At 39.0% G+C, this 15,492-nt stretch overlaps 1 protein-coding gene across 5 annotated transcripts in view; it reads left to right on the forward strand.

The window, feature by feature from the left end:
- Positions 1-14,684, forward strand: part of HS3ST5 (heparan sulfate-glucosamine 3-sulfotransferase 5) — a 250,125-nt gene extending 235,441 nt beyond the window's left edge. For 4 of the 5 annotated variants that reach the window (XM_070419279.1, XM_070419281.1, XM_070419280.1 and 1 more), the window contains 2 exons: positions 9,356-9,494; positions 12,967-14,684. In XM_070419279.1, the coding sequence (XP_070275380.1) occupies positions 9,388-9,494; positions 12,967-13,897 (1,038 nt within the window). In that variant the 5' untranslated portion in view covers positions 9,356-9,387 and the 3' untranslated portion in view covers positions 13,898-14,684. Of the gene's footprint in view, positions 1-1,661; positions 1,745-9,355; positions 9,495-12,966 lie in introns of all 5 variants that reach the window. The other variant, XM_070419282.1, reaches the window with a different exon arrangement.
- Positions 14,685-15,492: the final 808 nt, after the last annotated feature.

Consider the following 15,492-nt stretch of genomic DNA (forward strand, 5'->3'; position numbering starts at 1 on the left):
TTATAGATTTGTTAAACACAAGATTTTCTAAGACATTTAGTTGTATTTTTGCTATCAAGATCACCTAAGAATAATAGCACTGCACTCTTTCTTTTTTTAAGCTCTATTATTTAGGGAATATAGTCAGTGGTAGAGTGCAGGGAGAAACCGGAATAAGGCACAGAAAGCTGAGGAGAAAGACCTAGAACAGTGATGGCGAACCTTTTGAGCTCAGCGTGCCAGCATTTTGAAAAACCCTAACTTAACTCTGGTGCTGTGTCCCATATAGAAATTTTTTGATATTTGCAACCATAGTAAAACAAAGACTTATATTTTTGATATTTATTTTATATATTTAAATGCCATTTAACAAAGAAAATCAACCAAAAAAATGAGTTCGCGTGTCACCTCTGACACACGTGTCATAGGTTCGCCATCACTATCCTAGAAAGACAGAAAGAAGGGAAGGAGGGAGGAAGGGAGGGAGAGAAGGAGGGAGGGAGGAAGGGAGGGAGGGAGGATACTGTGGTGACACATAGGAGAAACATGTAGGCCAGCCCTGAGTGATCAGGAAAGACTTTCCCAAGGAACCTTAGATCTAAAAGACAGGAATTAAACCAAGGCCTGGGAGGAGGGAAGATGGGAGCATTAATAGACTGGCTAACATTTATTGAGTATTACTATGTGGCAAGCAGTGTTCTAATTACTTTACGTGCTCATTTACTCCTCACAGCAGTGCTATGGGGCAGGCTATTAGTATCCTATTGGGATATCCTTTATTGGTGTCCCAGACCTGATAAATGAGGCACAGAGTTATTTTTTCCAAGCTATAGAAACCTTATGCTTCCAGCCCTGAAGCAAAACTGACTGTGGCCTATTCAAAAGAACCACAAGTTGTTTTGCGTGCTAACGTCTGTATATGTGGCCATTGGGGATCCGGTGAAGTTGCTTTGGAGAGAAGCAAAAGACATTCACATGTCTTTTAAAAACATGTGAATGATGATAGGGATCCATTAAAGTATATTAAGCCTGAAGGTAACATGATCAAATTTTTGTTTGCAAAGACCACTCTGGCATTAGTATGGGGAATAAATTGATGCAGGAACAAAACTAATAGTGGAGAGAACATAACGCTCTAAAAGAAAGAGCATGACCTGAACATAGGCAGTAACAAATAACAGTGCCGAGAAGTAGGTGGATTCTAACAGCATTTTAGAAGTAGAATTTTACTGGCTAATTGGATGTTATGGGAGGGATAGAGCCAAGGATGAAGGACTCCAAGGTTTCTGGGTTGGGTGACTGCAGTGGGCATTAGGGGAGCCATTCACTGAGAGAGCTTCAGGGAAGGAGAGAGGAGAGGATGGGGATGGGTTGATAGTTAACAAATGTAACCAATATCTTATGGAGATCAGTGCATAAGAATATGAATCAAATGGCAGTCAAAACCAATGTAGCCCTAGCCAATTTGGCTCAGTGGATAGACTATCAGCCTGTGGATCAAAGGGTCCTGGGCTTGATTCCGGTCAAGGGCATGTACCTTGGTTGCTGGCTCCTCCCCAGCCCAGGCCCTGGTTGGGGCTCATGCAGGAGGCAACCAAACAATGTGTTTCTCTCACATGGATGTTTCTCTCTCTCCCTCTTTCTTCCACTCTCCCTAAAAATCAATGGAAAAATATTCTCAGATGAGGATTAACAACAACAACAACAAAAAACAAAAAAAAAAACAGTGTTATTTTGATCACCTACTGTGAAAGCTATCAAAAAAGTAAGTCAGTTCTTGAATTATGGGGAGAACAAGTGAAGTTTCTGTGATTCTGGTCAGTCTTAATTATAACTGGTATAATGAGTATGAAAAAGATTTCGTAAATTTAAAAATGCTACCTTTCATTATTATTATTATTATTATTATCATTACTTATTAACATTCTTCCTTTTATCCAGTTCAAACCACCTAAGTGACCTCTTTTACCTATCCTACTATGGAAAACTTTTTTCCTCTTTTACTTTTCTTACCTTCCTGTCCCCTACTTCCAGGTTCAATGGCAGGTAATTTGGGTGGAGTTAAGTGGTTTTGTCTGCTCTTGTCAATCAATAAACAAGTATTTAAGAGTCTCCCGGGTGAGCATCCAAAGCTGGATGAGTGGCATTGCAATCAAGGGGCCACGTTCTTTGGGGTCACAGAATTCTGGGTTTGAATCCTTCTTCCACATTTTCCTTCCACATGCCCTTGGGTAAATGATCTGCTCATCTCTCTTCAGTTTCCATCAGAAAAAAATAAAATGGATAATATTTCACAAGTCTGTTGTATTTCATGAGATAATAAATGTGAAAGAAACTATCAGAGAGCCTAGTGCTCAAAAACTGTAATTCCTGTCCACTTCATAAGGCTGTTGCCCAGGATAAATGAGCTAATACTCAAAAGACGGTCATGGAATAATTCTACTATATAAGTTCAGTCATTTTTAATGAACTTTGCTACTATTGTTTCTGTTATTGTTTTTATGGGTACCAGGGGCTTGCAGTAACCACGTCTACAAGCCTTTGAGCAGTACTTGGACGAATCTTTATTATTTTTTTTTTAATTTCCTTATTTCTTTGTTTCAGCTTGGGAATCATTTCCTTCTTTGCTTAGTGCTGCTTTGGAGAAACTGCCAGATGTCTTTACAATTTGTCGCTTCTGGCCACATACTCTGTTATGTAGACATTCTGCTTTGTTCAGCTAAGATGCCGCGTTTATTAAAGCTTTAGTCATCTGGAAAAACGATAATTATGCTGCTCTTGGAACGCAACATGAAAAACACTGAAATATTAAAAACTGGAGATGAAGGCAGGCTTAAAATCACTGTAGGTCTTTTACCTTTTTTTAATTAAAAAACTTTCACTCTATATAAATTGTCTATTACCAGTCTGACTGCTCCGATGAAAGATTAAGATCCCCATAATAGCTGGCATAGCTAAAAGGAAGGGACTTTGGTGTTGAAAGAGCAGCCAACCTCCTCTCAGTTTGACAGTGGAGTCTAGAAGGACTGGATGGGGTAGTTTCTCTCTCGTTTATATTCCTAGACCAAAGGCAATAACTCCCAATATTTAAGACTCCCTTTCAGCAAAGGCTCAAGCACTTCATGATGTTGTAGAAAACTGAAAAGGCATCTTGGCCCTGGCTGGGTAGCTCAATTGATTAGAGCATTAGCCTGTTATGCCAAGGTTGCAGGTTCAATCCCCAGTCAAGCCACATACAAGCTACATTTCAACCTATGAAAATAAAAGTACTATTTTTTTTTAAAAAAAGAATCAACCAATAAATGCATCAAGAACTGGAAATACAGAAAAAAAAATTGATGTTTCTTTCTCACTTTCTCTCTCCCTTCCTCTCTCTTTCTCTCTCTCTCTCTCTCTCTCTCTAGAACTAATCAATAAATAAAAAATTATTTTAAAAATTTTAAAGGAATCTTGAATGTTAAATTAACCAAGTATTTTTGGTTTTCTCTGAGCAAAGTTTATTCAGAGGCTGCTATATTGTCTCTAGGCATGTTGTCTGAGACTGGTTATAAAACAGAATGAGATTTCACTCCTGTGTACTAAAGAAGCTCATTAGAACTACGTGTTTGGCTTTCTCATGTCTCAAACATTCCAAGAGACTTCAGCCTAACAAGATAAGTGTTAACCTTTTGTTTTTGGTAAATGAGCCATCTTGCTTTGAACAGAAAATATAGTGTTAGCATTCTAATGTTTAATAGGAGTTTCCATTAAACTGTAATTTTCTTTATATTGAAAACAGGCTTATATTTCTCACAATCCAATGGTACAATTAATGAGAATGTCATTTATTTTATTATTTTCCTCTTTAAAATGCACTGTAAGAATTAATTTATCAGCCTCCCGAAGGTAATTAACTGTGCTTTATTTTTGTTAAGTGCCAAGATATTCATAAAGTTCTTTCCCACAGTTCTCTTCACTTTACAGATGGGAATACCAAAATTCAGAAAGTTCCCATTACAAAACTAAACCAAAATGTGACTCTGGGTCTTTGACTTTTGATCCAGTGGTCTTTGCACTTCACCACGGAGGACTCATTCACGTTAGTTGAGGTCTCAAATAAAGACTATAGTTCTCCTCAGTGTCAGGTGGACATAAGGATGCTTTGGAGGGTGTCATTTACCACCATAAATAAATATAGGAGGCAATGATAAGCCAGCCCTACAAACATAGGGCTGGAGAAATGAGGCTTCCCAAAAAAAGAAAACCCCCAGTGGGTCTATTTAAGGCATCTCAGATATAAGGGAGCGGTCTGGAAGTAGCAGCTTATCCCACAGAGCAAAACCTCCATGGTAATAACTGGGCTTATCATAAAGGGAGAGTCAATAGGTTGAGTACTGGAGCCTTTGAGAATGAAAGATCCTCAGTGGCAGTAGGAAAAATATTGACCTCATATTCAGTCAGGTTTCATAATGAACTGTTTACCTGAGGACAGGTGCATTGCAATATTCTCCTAAATCTTGGGCTACTTCCTCAGCAGCCTTCACATCCTCAGTCATCTTTTTTTTTTTTTCCTTTTTTTTTTCTGCCTGCCAACCTTGGGCAGAGTTCAGCCATGAGGTCACTTCATAGCTTCACTCACCCACTACATGCAATGTCTCCCAAGTGTCAGCCCTAAGCCTAGCTATGGCCCTTGATCCTGTGCACTGGACCCAACCTATTACTACCCACGAGTGTGGTGTGTATCAGGATTTTTCCCCCAAATTCCACATCCACCAGGATCACCCTCCCCAGGAAGATAGCAATAGAATCTAGAATTATTGAAGGAAGAGATGTAGAGGAAATTGATTGCCAGTCAGGAAGCTGGCAAAAACATAGAGATGAGAGTAAAGGAGTATGGGGAGCAGTAAAGAGAATGATCTGAAGGGTATAGAGCAGGGGTGGGCAAACTTTTTGACTCGAGGGCAACAATGGGTTCTTAAACTGGACCGGAGGGCTGGAACAAAAGCATGGATGGAGTGTTTGTGTGAACTAATATAAATTCAAAGTAAACATCATTACATAAAAGGGTACGGTCTTTTTTTTTTTTTAGTTTTATTCATTTCAAATGGGCCGGATCCGGCCCGTGGGCCCTAGTTTGCCCACGGCTGGTATAGAGGTTGGTATTGAGTAATAAGAGGAAAAGAAGCTAACTACCCAAGCTGGGAACTCAGAAAGGGCCTGGGCTTTCAAGAGTAAAAGACTGGGTTTTATCCAGTGAACAACCAAAAAGATGATGGATAAAGTCACCTGTATTAGGAAGATTAATCAGACTGAGCAGTTCTCAACCTGTGTGTCGCAAACAATGAAAATACATCCTGCATATCAGATATTTACATTACAATTCATAACAGTAGCAAAATCACAGTTATGAAGTAGAAACGAAAATTATTTTATGGTTGGGGGTCACCACAAAATGAGGAACTGTATTAAAGGGTTGTGGCATTAGGAAGGTTGAGAACCACTCAGGAAAACACACTCAAATGTTAAGGTTTAAGGGAAGCATTAAGTGCCTTGATAGACAAGGCAAGAAGAAACTAAGCAGAAGGAGTTTACTAATCATGGGGACAAAAAAGGAAAAAGACAGTAGAAAATAATTATAAGTTTGGTGTATTCACTCCACTGTGAAAAATGCAGATGCACAATGAATGCAGACCCATTGAATTGGAGGTTCTGAGGGTGGTATCAGGTGGGTGCTTTCTAGAGGCTCTGCAAGCTCACCATAAAAAACTTCTAGCCTACAGAGCAAAGCAGACAGGTTCTGGGCTCACTACCTTCTCTTTGGCCTTCTCAGACTTCTGAGCCAGTCAGAAGATTGACACAGTGCTGAGGGATGTCATGATATACACAGAAGACGGTGGCAACTAACAATTGCCCAACTTTTACAAATAATAGAAGCCTAATTGTGCTTCTGACTTCAAGAACAAGAATTCAGAGAGGAGGAAGATGACTATGGACTGGGACAACAGTTGGAAAGGACTTCTAGAGGAACTGAGACATAGTCCAGACCTTACAGGGTGAATGGTAGCCCAAGACAGGGGGACAGTGAAAGTGGACAAAGCATTGCGTAGTATTGTTCTGAGCAGGAGAGTGTGGGCACTACATTTAGAGCAAGCATGTCAAACTCAAAGGCTAACACAGGCCAAATAAACAAGGTTTAAGTTTATGTGGGCCGCAAAAAAACAAAAGCTTCAATTTTCATAGAAACATAGGTTTATTTCGATAGAGACATGCTGAATACAAAGGGCTGAAATAAATGAGTGATCGTTAACATAAGAGAACATTTTAATAAAAAGTAATATTTTTTCTTGAACATTAACTTACCAGACACTGAATAACTACACAAATTAATAAGCATAATGCAAATAAACCTATTTTTCTTGTTCTCTGAAAGTGAAATATTTCCTGTTGCGCACACCAAACAAGTCAGTACAAGACTAATGACGCGACAATCGGCTGCTAAAATATTTGCTGCTAGTATTAGTGGAGAGAAATGGTGCACCTGCGCATAAGGCGCATAAGGGAAATGAATGCAACATGATTATAGTAATCTGTGATTGAAGAACATTGTAGTTTGTTATTAATAATTATGTATAATTGGATATTGTAAAAATTAAGTTAGGAAATTTTTATTAAAATGTTTCTTACATACCGTTATATGGGCTGGGCCGCAAAAATATTCATTGTGGGCTGCGAGTTTGACGTGCTTGGTTTAGAGAGCAGATGAGGCCAGGTGAGCCTCCCTCTGAGCTGCTCCTCTGTACAGGGCTGTTGATACTAATGAAGGCCATGTGGCAAGCACATTTACTTTTCCTTTTCCCATCTCTCCTATTTGTATCTGGTCCTCTTCAACCACATAATAGCTTTTGTTTTTACACACTGCTTGTACAATACACATTAAATTCACTCACACTAAGATACAAATGACACATAATCCCTTATGCTATTCTGGCATATTCTGTGTAGTGAAATTACTTATAGAAAACTTATTTCATTCTCTCTGCAGCTCAATGGAGTGGGGAGGTCAGCAACTATCCCCTTTTATAGATAGGGAAAGAAAGGCCCAGAGAATCTAATTGGCCAACGCCTAGCACAGGGCTACTAAGTAGAGAACCAAACTGGGAGATGTGGGCACAGTTTTCTCTCTGCCACCCTGTTCTGCATCTTGCAGCAGTATTTTCATTTCAACAGAGATCAGAGCCCCGTGCTAAAGGCATGTGGCTCTAACTTAGGACTTTGGACATCAATCTGGAGATAGAATGATTCTTTCAGCAAAGCCCTGAATCACCCTACATAAGTTATGCCTTTGTCTTCACATGACCTGCTGGCTGTGTGATCATAGGCAAGTCAGAGAAAATGATCTGAGCTTCACTTAACCTGTCCATCAAATGGAAATAACTATGACTGCTTCATAGGGTTTTTCTGAGGATTTCCTAAAATACACCTGGATAATGTCTTTGCCACATAGGAAGCCTTAGTAAACCTCTTTTTCTCTTTCCCTTCTCTTCCCCATTATACCTACACACAAGGCAAGCCATGCCAAGTCAGAACCACGGGATCACCCAGACCCTGCAAACACCTTTATTGCCCCCTCTTTGTATCTGCTTTTAGCCCTTTCTCTCTCCCCTCCATCCCTGTGTCTAGCCACACCAGCCTCCCTTCACTTCTCAAACTAGCCAAGCATTCCCCAAGTGTCACTTCCTCAGGAAGGACTGAAGAGGGTTCCTCCTGTGATTCTCTCTCATTGCATCCTGTCATTTTCATTGTTATTACGATTTGTAAGTATATGTAAATTCTATGCTTATTGGTTTAATGTCTGTTTTCTACACTAGACTACAGACTCCCATGTTGGCTACTATCTTCATAGTACCCAGTATGGAATCTAACACATACGCATGTTCCATAAATATTTTTTAGCTGTTTCTTGGATGAATGCTATTCTTTTCTCTCCCCTTTGGGATATACTCCTATAGCCTCCTCACCAACCCATATAGTACATTACACACACACACACACACACACACACACACACACACAATTCCCATGGAGCCCATATCCCTGACCATTTCCTTCATTTTCTTTCCCCAACATTTATTCATACATTATCATGAATTAGGTTGCATTCTCTGGTTGTTTCACGCTTCCCTAATCACATTGTTAATTTTTCAAGGGCTAAAAGTCTATCAAGATCTTTTTTAGAATCCCCCATAAACCTAGTAGAGTAGCCAGGAACATGTTTTGGTGCTTAGTAATTTCTTGATGAATGAATGAATGAATGAATGAATAGATTAATCCATCAATCCTAGTATATTCCTTTTGCACAGAGAAAATCTTCACATAACAAATATGGAGATACCATTGCAGCAAAAACAGTTTTTAACCACAGCCCACTGCTGTAGTCCCTCTTCTTGGGTTACTATATTGAGTTTCAATAAGAAGAAAACAATCTTCTCTTGAAAGGGGGTTTTGATTTATTTTTAATAAGAAAGGCTGAATTGGAAGCTTGCATTTTCCCCAAAATTTAATAATAGCACTAGTAACGCCTTACCCTTTTCTCTGGCCTTATTTCAGGTGTGACTTTGAAGCTCCCAGTTAAGTTTCTGTTATGATGTAATAGCAAGACCAATATCACCAAACCCACCCAAAGGAGGGGTCACAGAGCAGGGGCGTCAGTCTAGTCTAAGCATATTTTCAGAATCTGTCAGTCCAATTCAGAAATGGGCAGAGAACTTGAAGGAAACATCAGGTTACTTGATGCCACTGTACTTAAACATCTGGGGTCCTGATAATAAACCCTGGTAACTTTGATAAGAAATAGCTTTTGATCTTGCTCACTTTCTTCACTCACAATTAGAACAAAACAAACTCATGTTGGTAAAATGTTATGCCCAAAACAATAACTTACTGAATTGGGGTTGCAATTTCTACATTTGCCCTATTATTCTGAGGCAGAAACTTCCGTTTACTGGTTGCCCTGCCAGTAAACCTCAGATTGCTTAGTTGCTCATGTTATCAGTACTGTTAATGGTTAACAACAACAACAAATATAAGCATATATGTGCGCATATATATATTTACTATTTGTTGTAATATATGCATTTTAATTTACTTTGACAATTGTCTAGCAGGTTCTGTCTAGTTAGTAGTATCTTCCCCCAATTTTGTATTTGATCTTACAGGACAGGAAAAGGAAACCAAGTTTTGCTAAATAACCATGAACATTGTCAAGGTTGTATGAGGTCTGTTCTTCGTGTGGCGTCACCTAATCACCTATTTTCCTATCCCTGCTTGGCTTTGTGACAATTAAAAGAGCCTATAAGAGAAGACTGCTAATGAGTGCCCTTCTATCCCCATCTCTCAGGCTACAGAAGTCCTGAAGGTTGATGGAGGGCCATGCTATTCAAACAGCAGGTGTGGCTGAGACAGAAGCTCCTGGTGCTGGGAAGCCTTGCTGTTGGGAGTCTCCTGTATCTAGTCGCCAGAGTTGGGAGTTTGGATAGGTAGGTGATTAAACACATACCTATGCCCATGTGACTTTATGTGTTTCTTGACTTAAACTTCTTTAGGACATAATTTTAAACCTACCCCTTTGTTTTTCTCCTTCAAAACTCCCAAGAAACATGCTTTCTTGCAGTATTGATTTTGATCTATTGAGCCTTTAAAACAGAGATCCAAGTTGTTCCAACCAAGTGTTTGTCAGGATCCATTTGCATTCTGTGTGCATTGACATTTATTTTCAGAGAAGGGATAAAGCCATGTACAGGAGAAATGTCATTTTCTAGAGCTCACTGTGGTCTGTGTGCATCTGGTTGTTGACCTCTAGCCATAGCAAAATGGTGATGATGTAATTAGGTATCTTCATTTTGAAATTTATGAGTGAGCCATTAATGTGCTAGCAGGAGAGTTAAAATTATGTTTGCGCCTATAAAGGAGCTCATCAAACTTGGAACCCACTGCCCTGGAAAGATGGCTGCAGGCGTGGGGAGTTTGAACTATGTTAATTAGCTCTGGTTTCCAGGAGTTGAATGTACCAGACAAGGAGCCTGTCACTCAGAGTAATTGCCCAGAAACCAATGGAAAATCTATGGAGAGGAAATTTACAGAGCAAGGGGTTGACTCTAAATAAGCAAACAGTTGAAAGGTACTCAACCTGCAGAAGCCGAGCAATATCATCCGACTTCACAATGAATACCTCTGGGCTGTGCAACATCCAGCATGACTGTGAAGGACAGAGAATTGCATTTATGAAATGTGGAACTTCCTTCTTCGCTCTTTAAATTAACTATTGCTCTGGAGAGGCTGAAGTATGTTCTCCGTGCATTCAGTTCCCATTTTCTGTGAAAAATGCAGCCACACTTTAAAAGGAAAATATCTCCCTTGCAATTTTCCTTTTCTAATCTATAGATCTTACCACAATAGATATTTATCAAATAATATAGCAGTGGTCTTTATTTTCCTTCTGCCAGTGTCAGTTTTGACTGGTAAAGTGAACCCCTTTATGCTTTTCATTTCAAAAATCCAGAGTAAACATCCACGTACTAGTTGCTAACTATGCAAAACGGTATGATCCAGAGCTTATCACTGACTTCAAGTAGTTCCCTAAAGGTAGTATTTAGTTATTAGTGAAAAGCCTTAAGGTGGTATCATTGTCCTATGTCCATAAAGGAACTTTTATATCAAGTTCTTCCCAATCATTTCCTTTTTATTGAGTAATTGATCTAATGTTCATTAACGTATTAGTTACTTAGTTGATTCTTTTCATTTTTCACCTGGTCTATAGTCTCAAATGGGATTGTTTTTATAAGGAGTTAGATTGCTTATTGGGCCTTCTCAAAAGTTCTCAATTGAGAGTCTGAGAGGATTGCATCTCAAATTTACACATGCTGACTTACACTTAGCTTTTAGTAACTCTGAATGGGAGGCTGAGTTCTGTTACTTTTACTGTCCCTTCCAATCCTTAAAGTTCATATTATATAGTCTGAGCCATATGCTCAGAATCTACTCTTCAAGAAGTCAAAATAAGGTGATATTTTCTCCAGTTTTGAGTTATGGAATCCAACAAGCAGTTTTTCTGCAGGCTATGAACTCCCAAGGTAGAAGGTAGAAAGAAGAAGGAAAGAAGAAAAATGGCCCTTTCTAGAGGTAGGAAAAGGACTCTATTTCAGCCTCTCTCAGCCAGAATTCCTTAAGAGAATTAAGTCCTACAGAAAAGTATTTGATTATTGCCTTAATTCTTTCAAGGATGACAGACACTAGCATCATTCTAGATGCACAAGAGAGAAGTCCATCCAGTATATCAATGGATGTCTTGGGGAATTAGCACTTACTTGTCAATCAAGAAGAACTAAAAGATGAATTTGTGATGTCCCAGGCAACGTCACAATTAAAAACATCTTTGACTCTATGTGTGTTGCTACTTTTATATCTTCCATTTAGAACTCCAGCATTAATCTTTACAAATTTGTAAAAACAAAATTTATGTTTCTCTAACATAGTGACTGTGATAAACTTTTTTATAGGATTCCATATTTTCATGTTTTCCACAATGAGCATGAATTGTGTTTAAAATCATAAAAAAAACAAGCACCACAAAAAAGCAAACTACGTTCATATTTTTGCTTAAGCATTTGGATAGACAGCTGTGTACCCAGAGCACAGGCCAAGCCCTTTCTCCTCAGTTCTGCAGAATGCCTTGGCGTGATCTTGAGGTTTTCCTCTTCTCTTTTTAATTGTAAACATTACAGAACATAAGAAAGGTACAATAGAGTCTCTTGGGAAATGTAAGAAAGAAACTTATTGCCACAGAGAAGTGGACATAGACTCCAAATTATTGGGATAACTAGAGGTTTCAGTTGAAGAAATTGGCTTAACAGTCATTTTTACCACCCTTTACCAAGGTGGTTAAAATGCCTTTCCAAATAAACCTAGGGAAATTATAATGAATTTCAGTTCAATTCCAGACTATACCCCAAAGGAAACTCAATGTACTAACCATATAGATTAGCCATGCCAAATTAAACAGCCACTCCAGTCTAATAGCATTATAATTATCACCACACCTTTTTCTCTGAGAGAAGCAGTGGTGGTGGTTCATTATTTAAGGCGATGTTGAAGTGGGAATCCTCCTTTCTGGCTCCATTGATTGCATCCTTCCTTCATGAGCTTGAGTTCCTGCTTTAAATGGACTTGGCAATGAGGACCTGAGGTTTCTGGCCCTGCTAAGGCCGTGTTGATTTCTGGTCCCAGGTGTGGTAAGTGATATACAGCACTTGCTGATGGCATTGGGTTTGTTCCTACATTCAACCAAGTAAAAACATAACCCTGACCTCTTTAGATAGAAAGAAAAAGAAATACAGTACTCTTCCAGCTGTCCCTAAGGCCAACGACAGAAATTCTCAAGAGGATGAAAAGCTCAGCAAATGCCAATTTTGGAATGTTTCAGGTTGATGATGCAAATAACCAAGAACAAAGACTGCAACCTCTTTTCAGATTATATACCAACAGTTTTTAATTAAGAGCCGTATGAGTGCTGCAAGATAGTAATACACACGAAACCCAAAAGACTAGCCTCCTAGCTGCCCTTCAGTCTCCCAGCTAAAGATTATAATCTTCCACCTTTCACATTCTCTAAATAATGTTAACTGGTGAGCTGTTAAAAAGCTATTAGTATGACTGGTGTCACTTGTCTGTCCTGTACTGTGTGAACATAAGTACATGCCGTAGTCAATTAAGTGCTTGGTGAATAAAAAATTTAAGGAGCACTAATAAAAAAATCCCATCAATTATGTGCGCTCCATTTAATACCGTGTTGCTTAAAATAAAATGTCTCAAACATATGTTCATTATGGATTGCGTCAGGCAGGGAAACAGAGGTTTTATTTATGCATTTAAAGTCTTCCTCGGACTGGTGAACCAGAAAAATGAGAATCTAGTTGCAGTGAGGTTCTTACAGTGTCTCTCTGTTGTTTGCAGGCTACAACCCATTTGCCCCATTGAAGGCCGATTCGGAGCCCGCGGGCAGGCTGAATTCCCTCTCCGTGCCCTGCAGTTTAAGCGCGGCCTGCTGCACGAGTTCCGGAAGGGCAACGTTTCCAAGGAGCAGGTTCGCCTTCATGACCTGGTCCAGCAACTCCCCAAGGCCATTATCATTGGGGTGAGAAAAGGAGGCACCAGGGCCCTGCTTGAGATGCTGAACCTCCATCCAGCTGTGGTCAAAGCCTCTCAAGAAATCCACTTTTTTGACAATGATGAGAATTATGCCAAGGGCATTGAGTGGTATAGAAAAAAGATGCCTTTTTCCTACCCTCAGCAAATCACAATTGAAAAGAGCCCGGCATATTTTATCACGGAGGAGGTTCCGGAAAGGATTTACAAAATGAACTCATCCATCAAGTTGCTGATCATTGTCAGAGAGCCAACCACAAGAGCTATTTCTGATTACACTCAGGTGCTAGAGGGGAAGGAGAGGAAGAATAAAACGTATTACAAGTTTGAGAAGCTGGCAATAGACCCTAATACCTGCGAAGTGAACACAAAATACAAAGCAGTAAGAACGAGCATCTACACCAAACATTTGGAAAGGTGGTTGAAATACTTTCCGATTGAGCAATTTCACATTGTGGATGGAGATCGCCTCATCACAGAACCTCTGCCAGAACTTCAGCTCGTGGAGAAGTTCCTAAATCTTCCCCCAAGAATAAGTCAGTACAATTTGTATTTCAATGTTACCAGAGGGTTCTACTGCTTGCGATTTAACGTTATCTTTAATAAGTGCCTGGCTGGCAGCAAGGGGCGCATTCATCCAGAGGTGGACCCCTCTGTCATTACCAAATTGCGCAAATTCTTTCACCCTTTCAATCAAAAATTTTACCAGATCACTGGGAGGACACTGAACTGGCCCTAAAATAATAAGTCAGACAACACCATGTGTTGTACCTGGAGACATGCAATGTCTCCTCTAGATTAAAATATGCACTTTTCCGAGACACAACTGTCAAAGTCATGTTTCCATCTCTACTTGTATATACACAGTGTGTGACCAAATATAAGACCAGTTCTTTTTCTACTGAAAATGTACAAAACAATTTGCTGTCTGCATAGTTGCATCTTTGAGACGAGTTACTAAAAGAAGAGGTGGTGGTATTGGGGGAAAGTGACTTCAGCTATTCTCAAAGAGTTAGTCTTCCTTTGAGTCAGAATTTGTCACCCGCCATTTACATAAATTGAAGCCAAAAGATGAATGTGTGAAACGTACCAATGGCTGTGAAGCTGCAGGAAGGAGAGGATTCAGTCATGCATTCTTTTCTAAGGGAAAGTTGGCTCTTTAATTCAGATGCTGAATTGGTGCCATGAAAACAGAAAATGCTATTTTCTTATGATTTAAAAGGATGTCCTATCTCATAAAATTGACATTGTTCCAAAGTTCCTGTGGTGATTTTGCACTATTGTTTTCTCGTATGGACCATGATGTCACTTGTAGCATGTCAATCATACATTGGAAAGTCCTTTCACTTCCATGTTCTATGTCAACAAAGAGAAATGTCATGTACATAATGTATATTATTGTAAATACTTGTTTCACACTAAGTAACTCTATTTTGTAAACTGAATATGGCTATTTAATTTATTGTGAAAATTAAATTTATTGTGGTATTTAAAAATGGAATGGATTAAAATTACTCTATGTGCAACTTTTCCTTTCAACTCATTTCTGTCTTACATGCCCCCTGTTTCTGGCTCCCCAAATCAAAGCTGTTTATGTGCACATTGAGAGCACCTGGAAACATGCACTTCTCCATTGGAGTTCTGTACCCTTGTGAGATTTATTTATGAAGTGAAGTTGAGTATATTAAAAAAGTCTCAACTATCTGGAAATCTAGTAGAATAGCCCTCAAAGAACACTAGTGCTGCTCTGCTACAACTTTATAACAATTAATTTTCTTGCAGAAGCTGCTGTGCCAGGAGAAAGACAAGAAATACTTTAACATAATCGATGCAGAGAAGAATCACAATTTTATTTGAACCTCTAACCAGAGTCAGACCGGTAGAGAAATTGAGTAAAATGAGATTAGAAAACGTGTGTGGCCTCTGTACTGAAAGCTGCTGATGCTTCAAAAATGAATACAAACTCTCCGAACTCCCTCTTTGAAATGAAAATATTATCAATGTACTCAGAAATGATCAAAGTATATAGTGTTATTACTAGCCTAAACACATAACTCATATTTCCATCCAGAGAAATTAATGCTAAATTGGGTGCTTACTAACATCAAATAGATTATATATGCTTAAATATAATCCAGACAACCATGGAAAGAGGTTGGAAAGAGGTATCAGCAAAAATAATAATAATAAAAGATGGATTTTTTCCCCATCACGATTGCTTACATTTGAGAGAGTTTAGTTCGACATCCCATTGAGAGTGCCTAGAGAAATCAACAAGTTACGATGGATTTTTCTCTATGAGTTGTTTATCCTGTCCAGTGATTTGATGGTGAG

This window comes from Myotis yumanensis, unplaced genomic scaffold (assembly GCF_028538775.1).
Source record: "Myotis yumanensis isolate MYYU_CA2020_CCGP unplaced genomic scaffold, mMyoYum1.0.hap1 SCAF_6, whole genome shotgun sequence".
NCBI lineage: Eukaryota > Metazoa > Chordata > Mammalia > Chiroptera > Vespertilionidae > Myotis > Myotis yumanensis.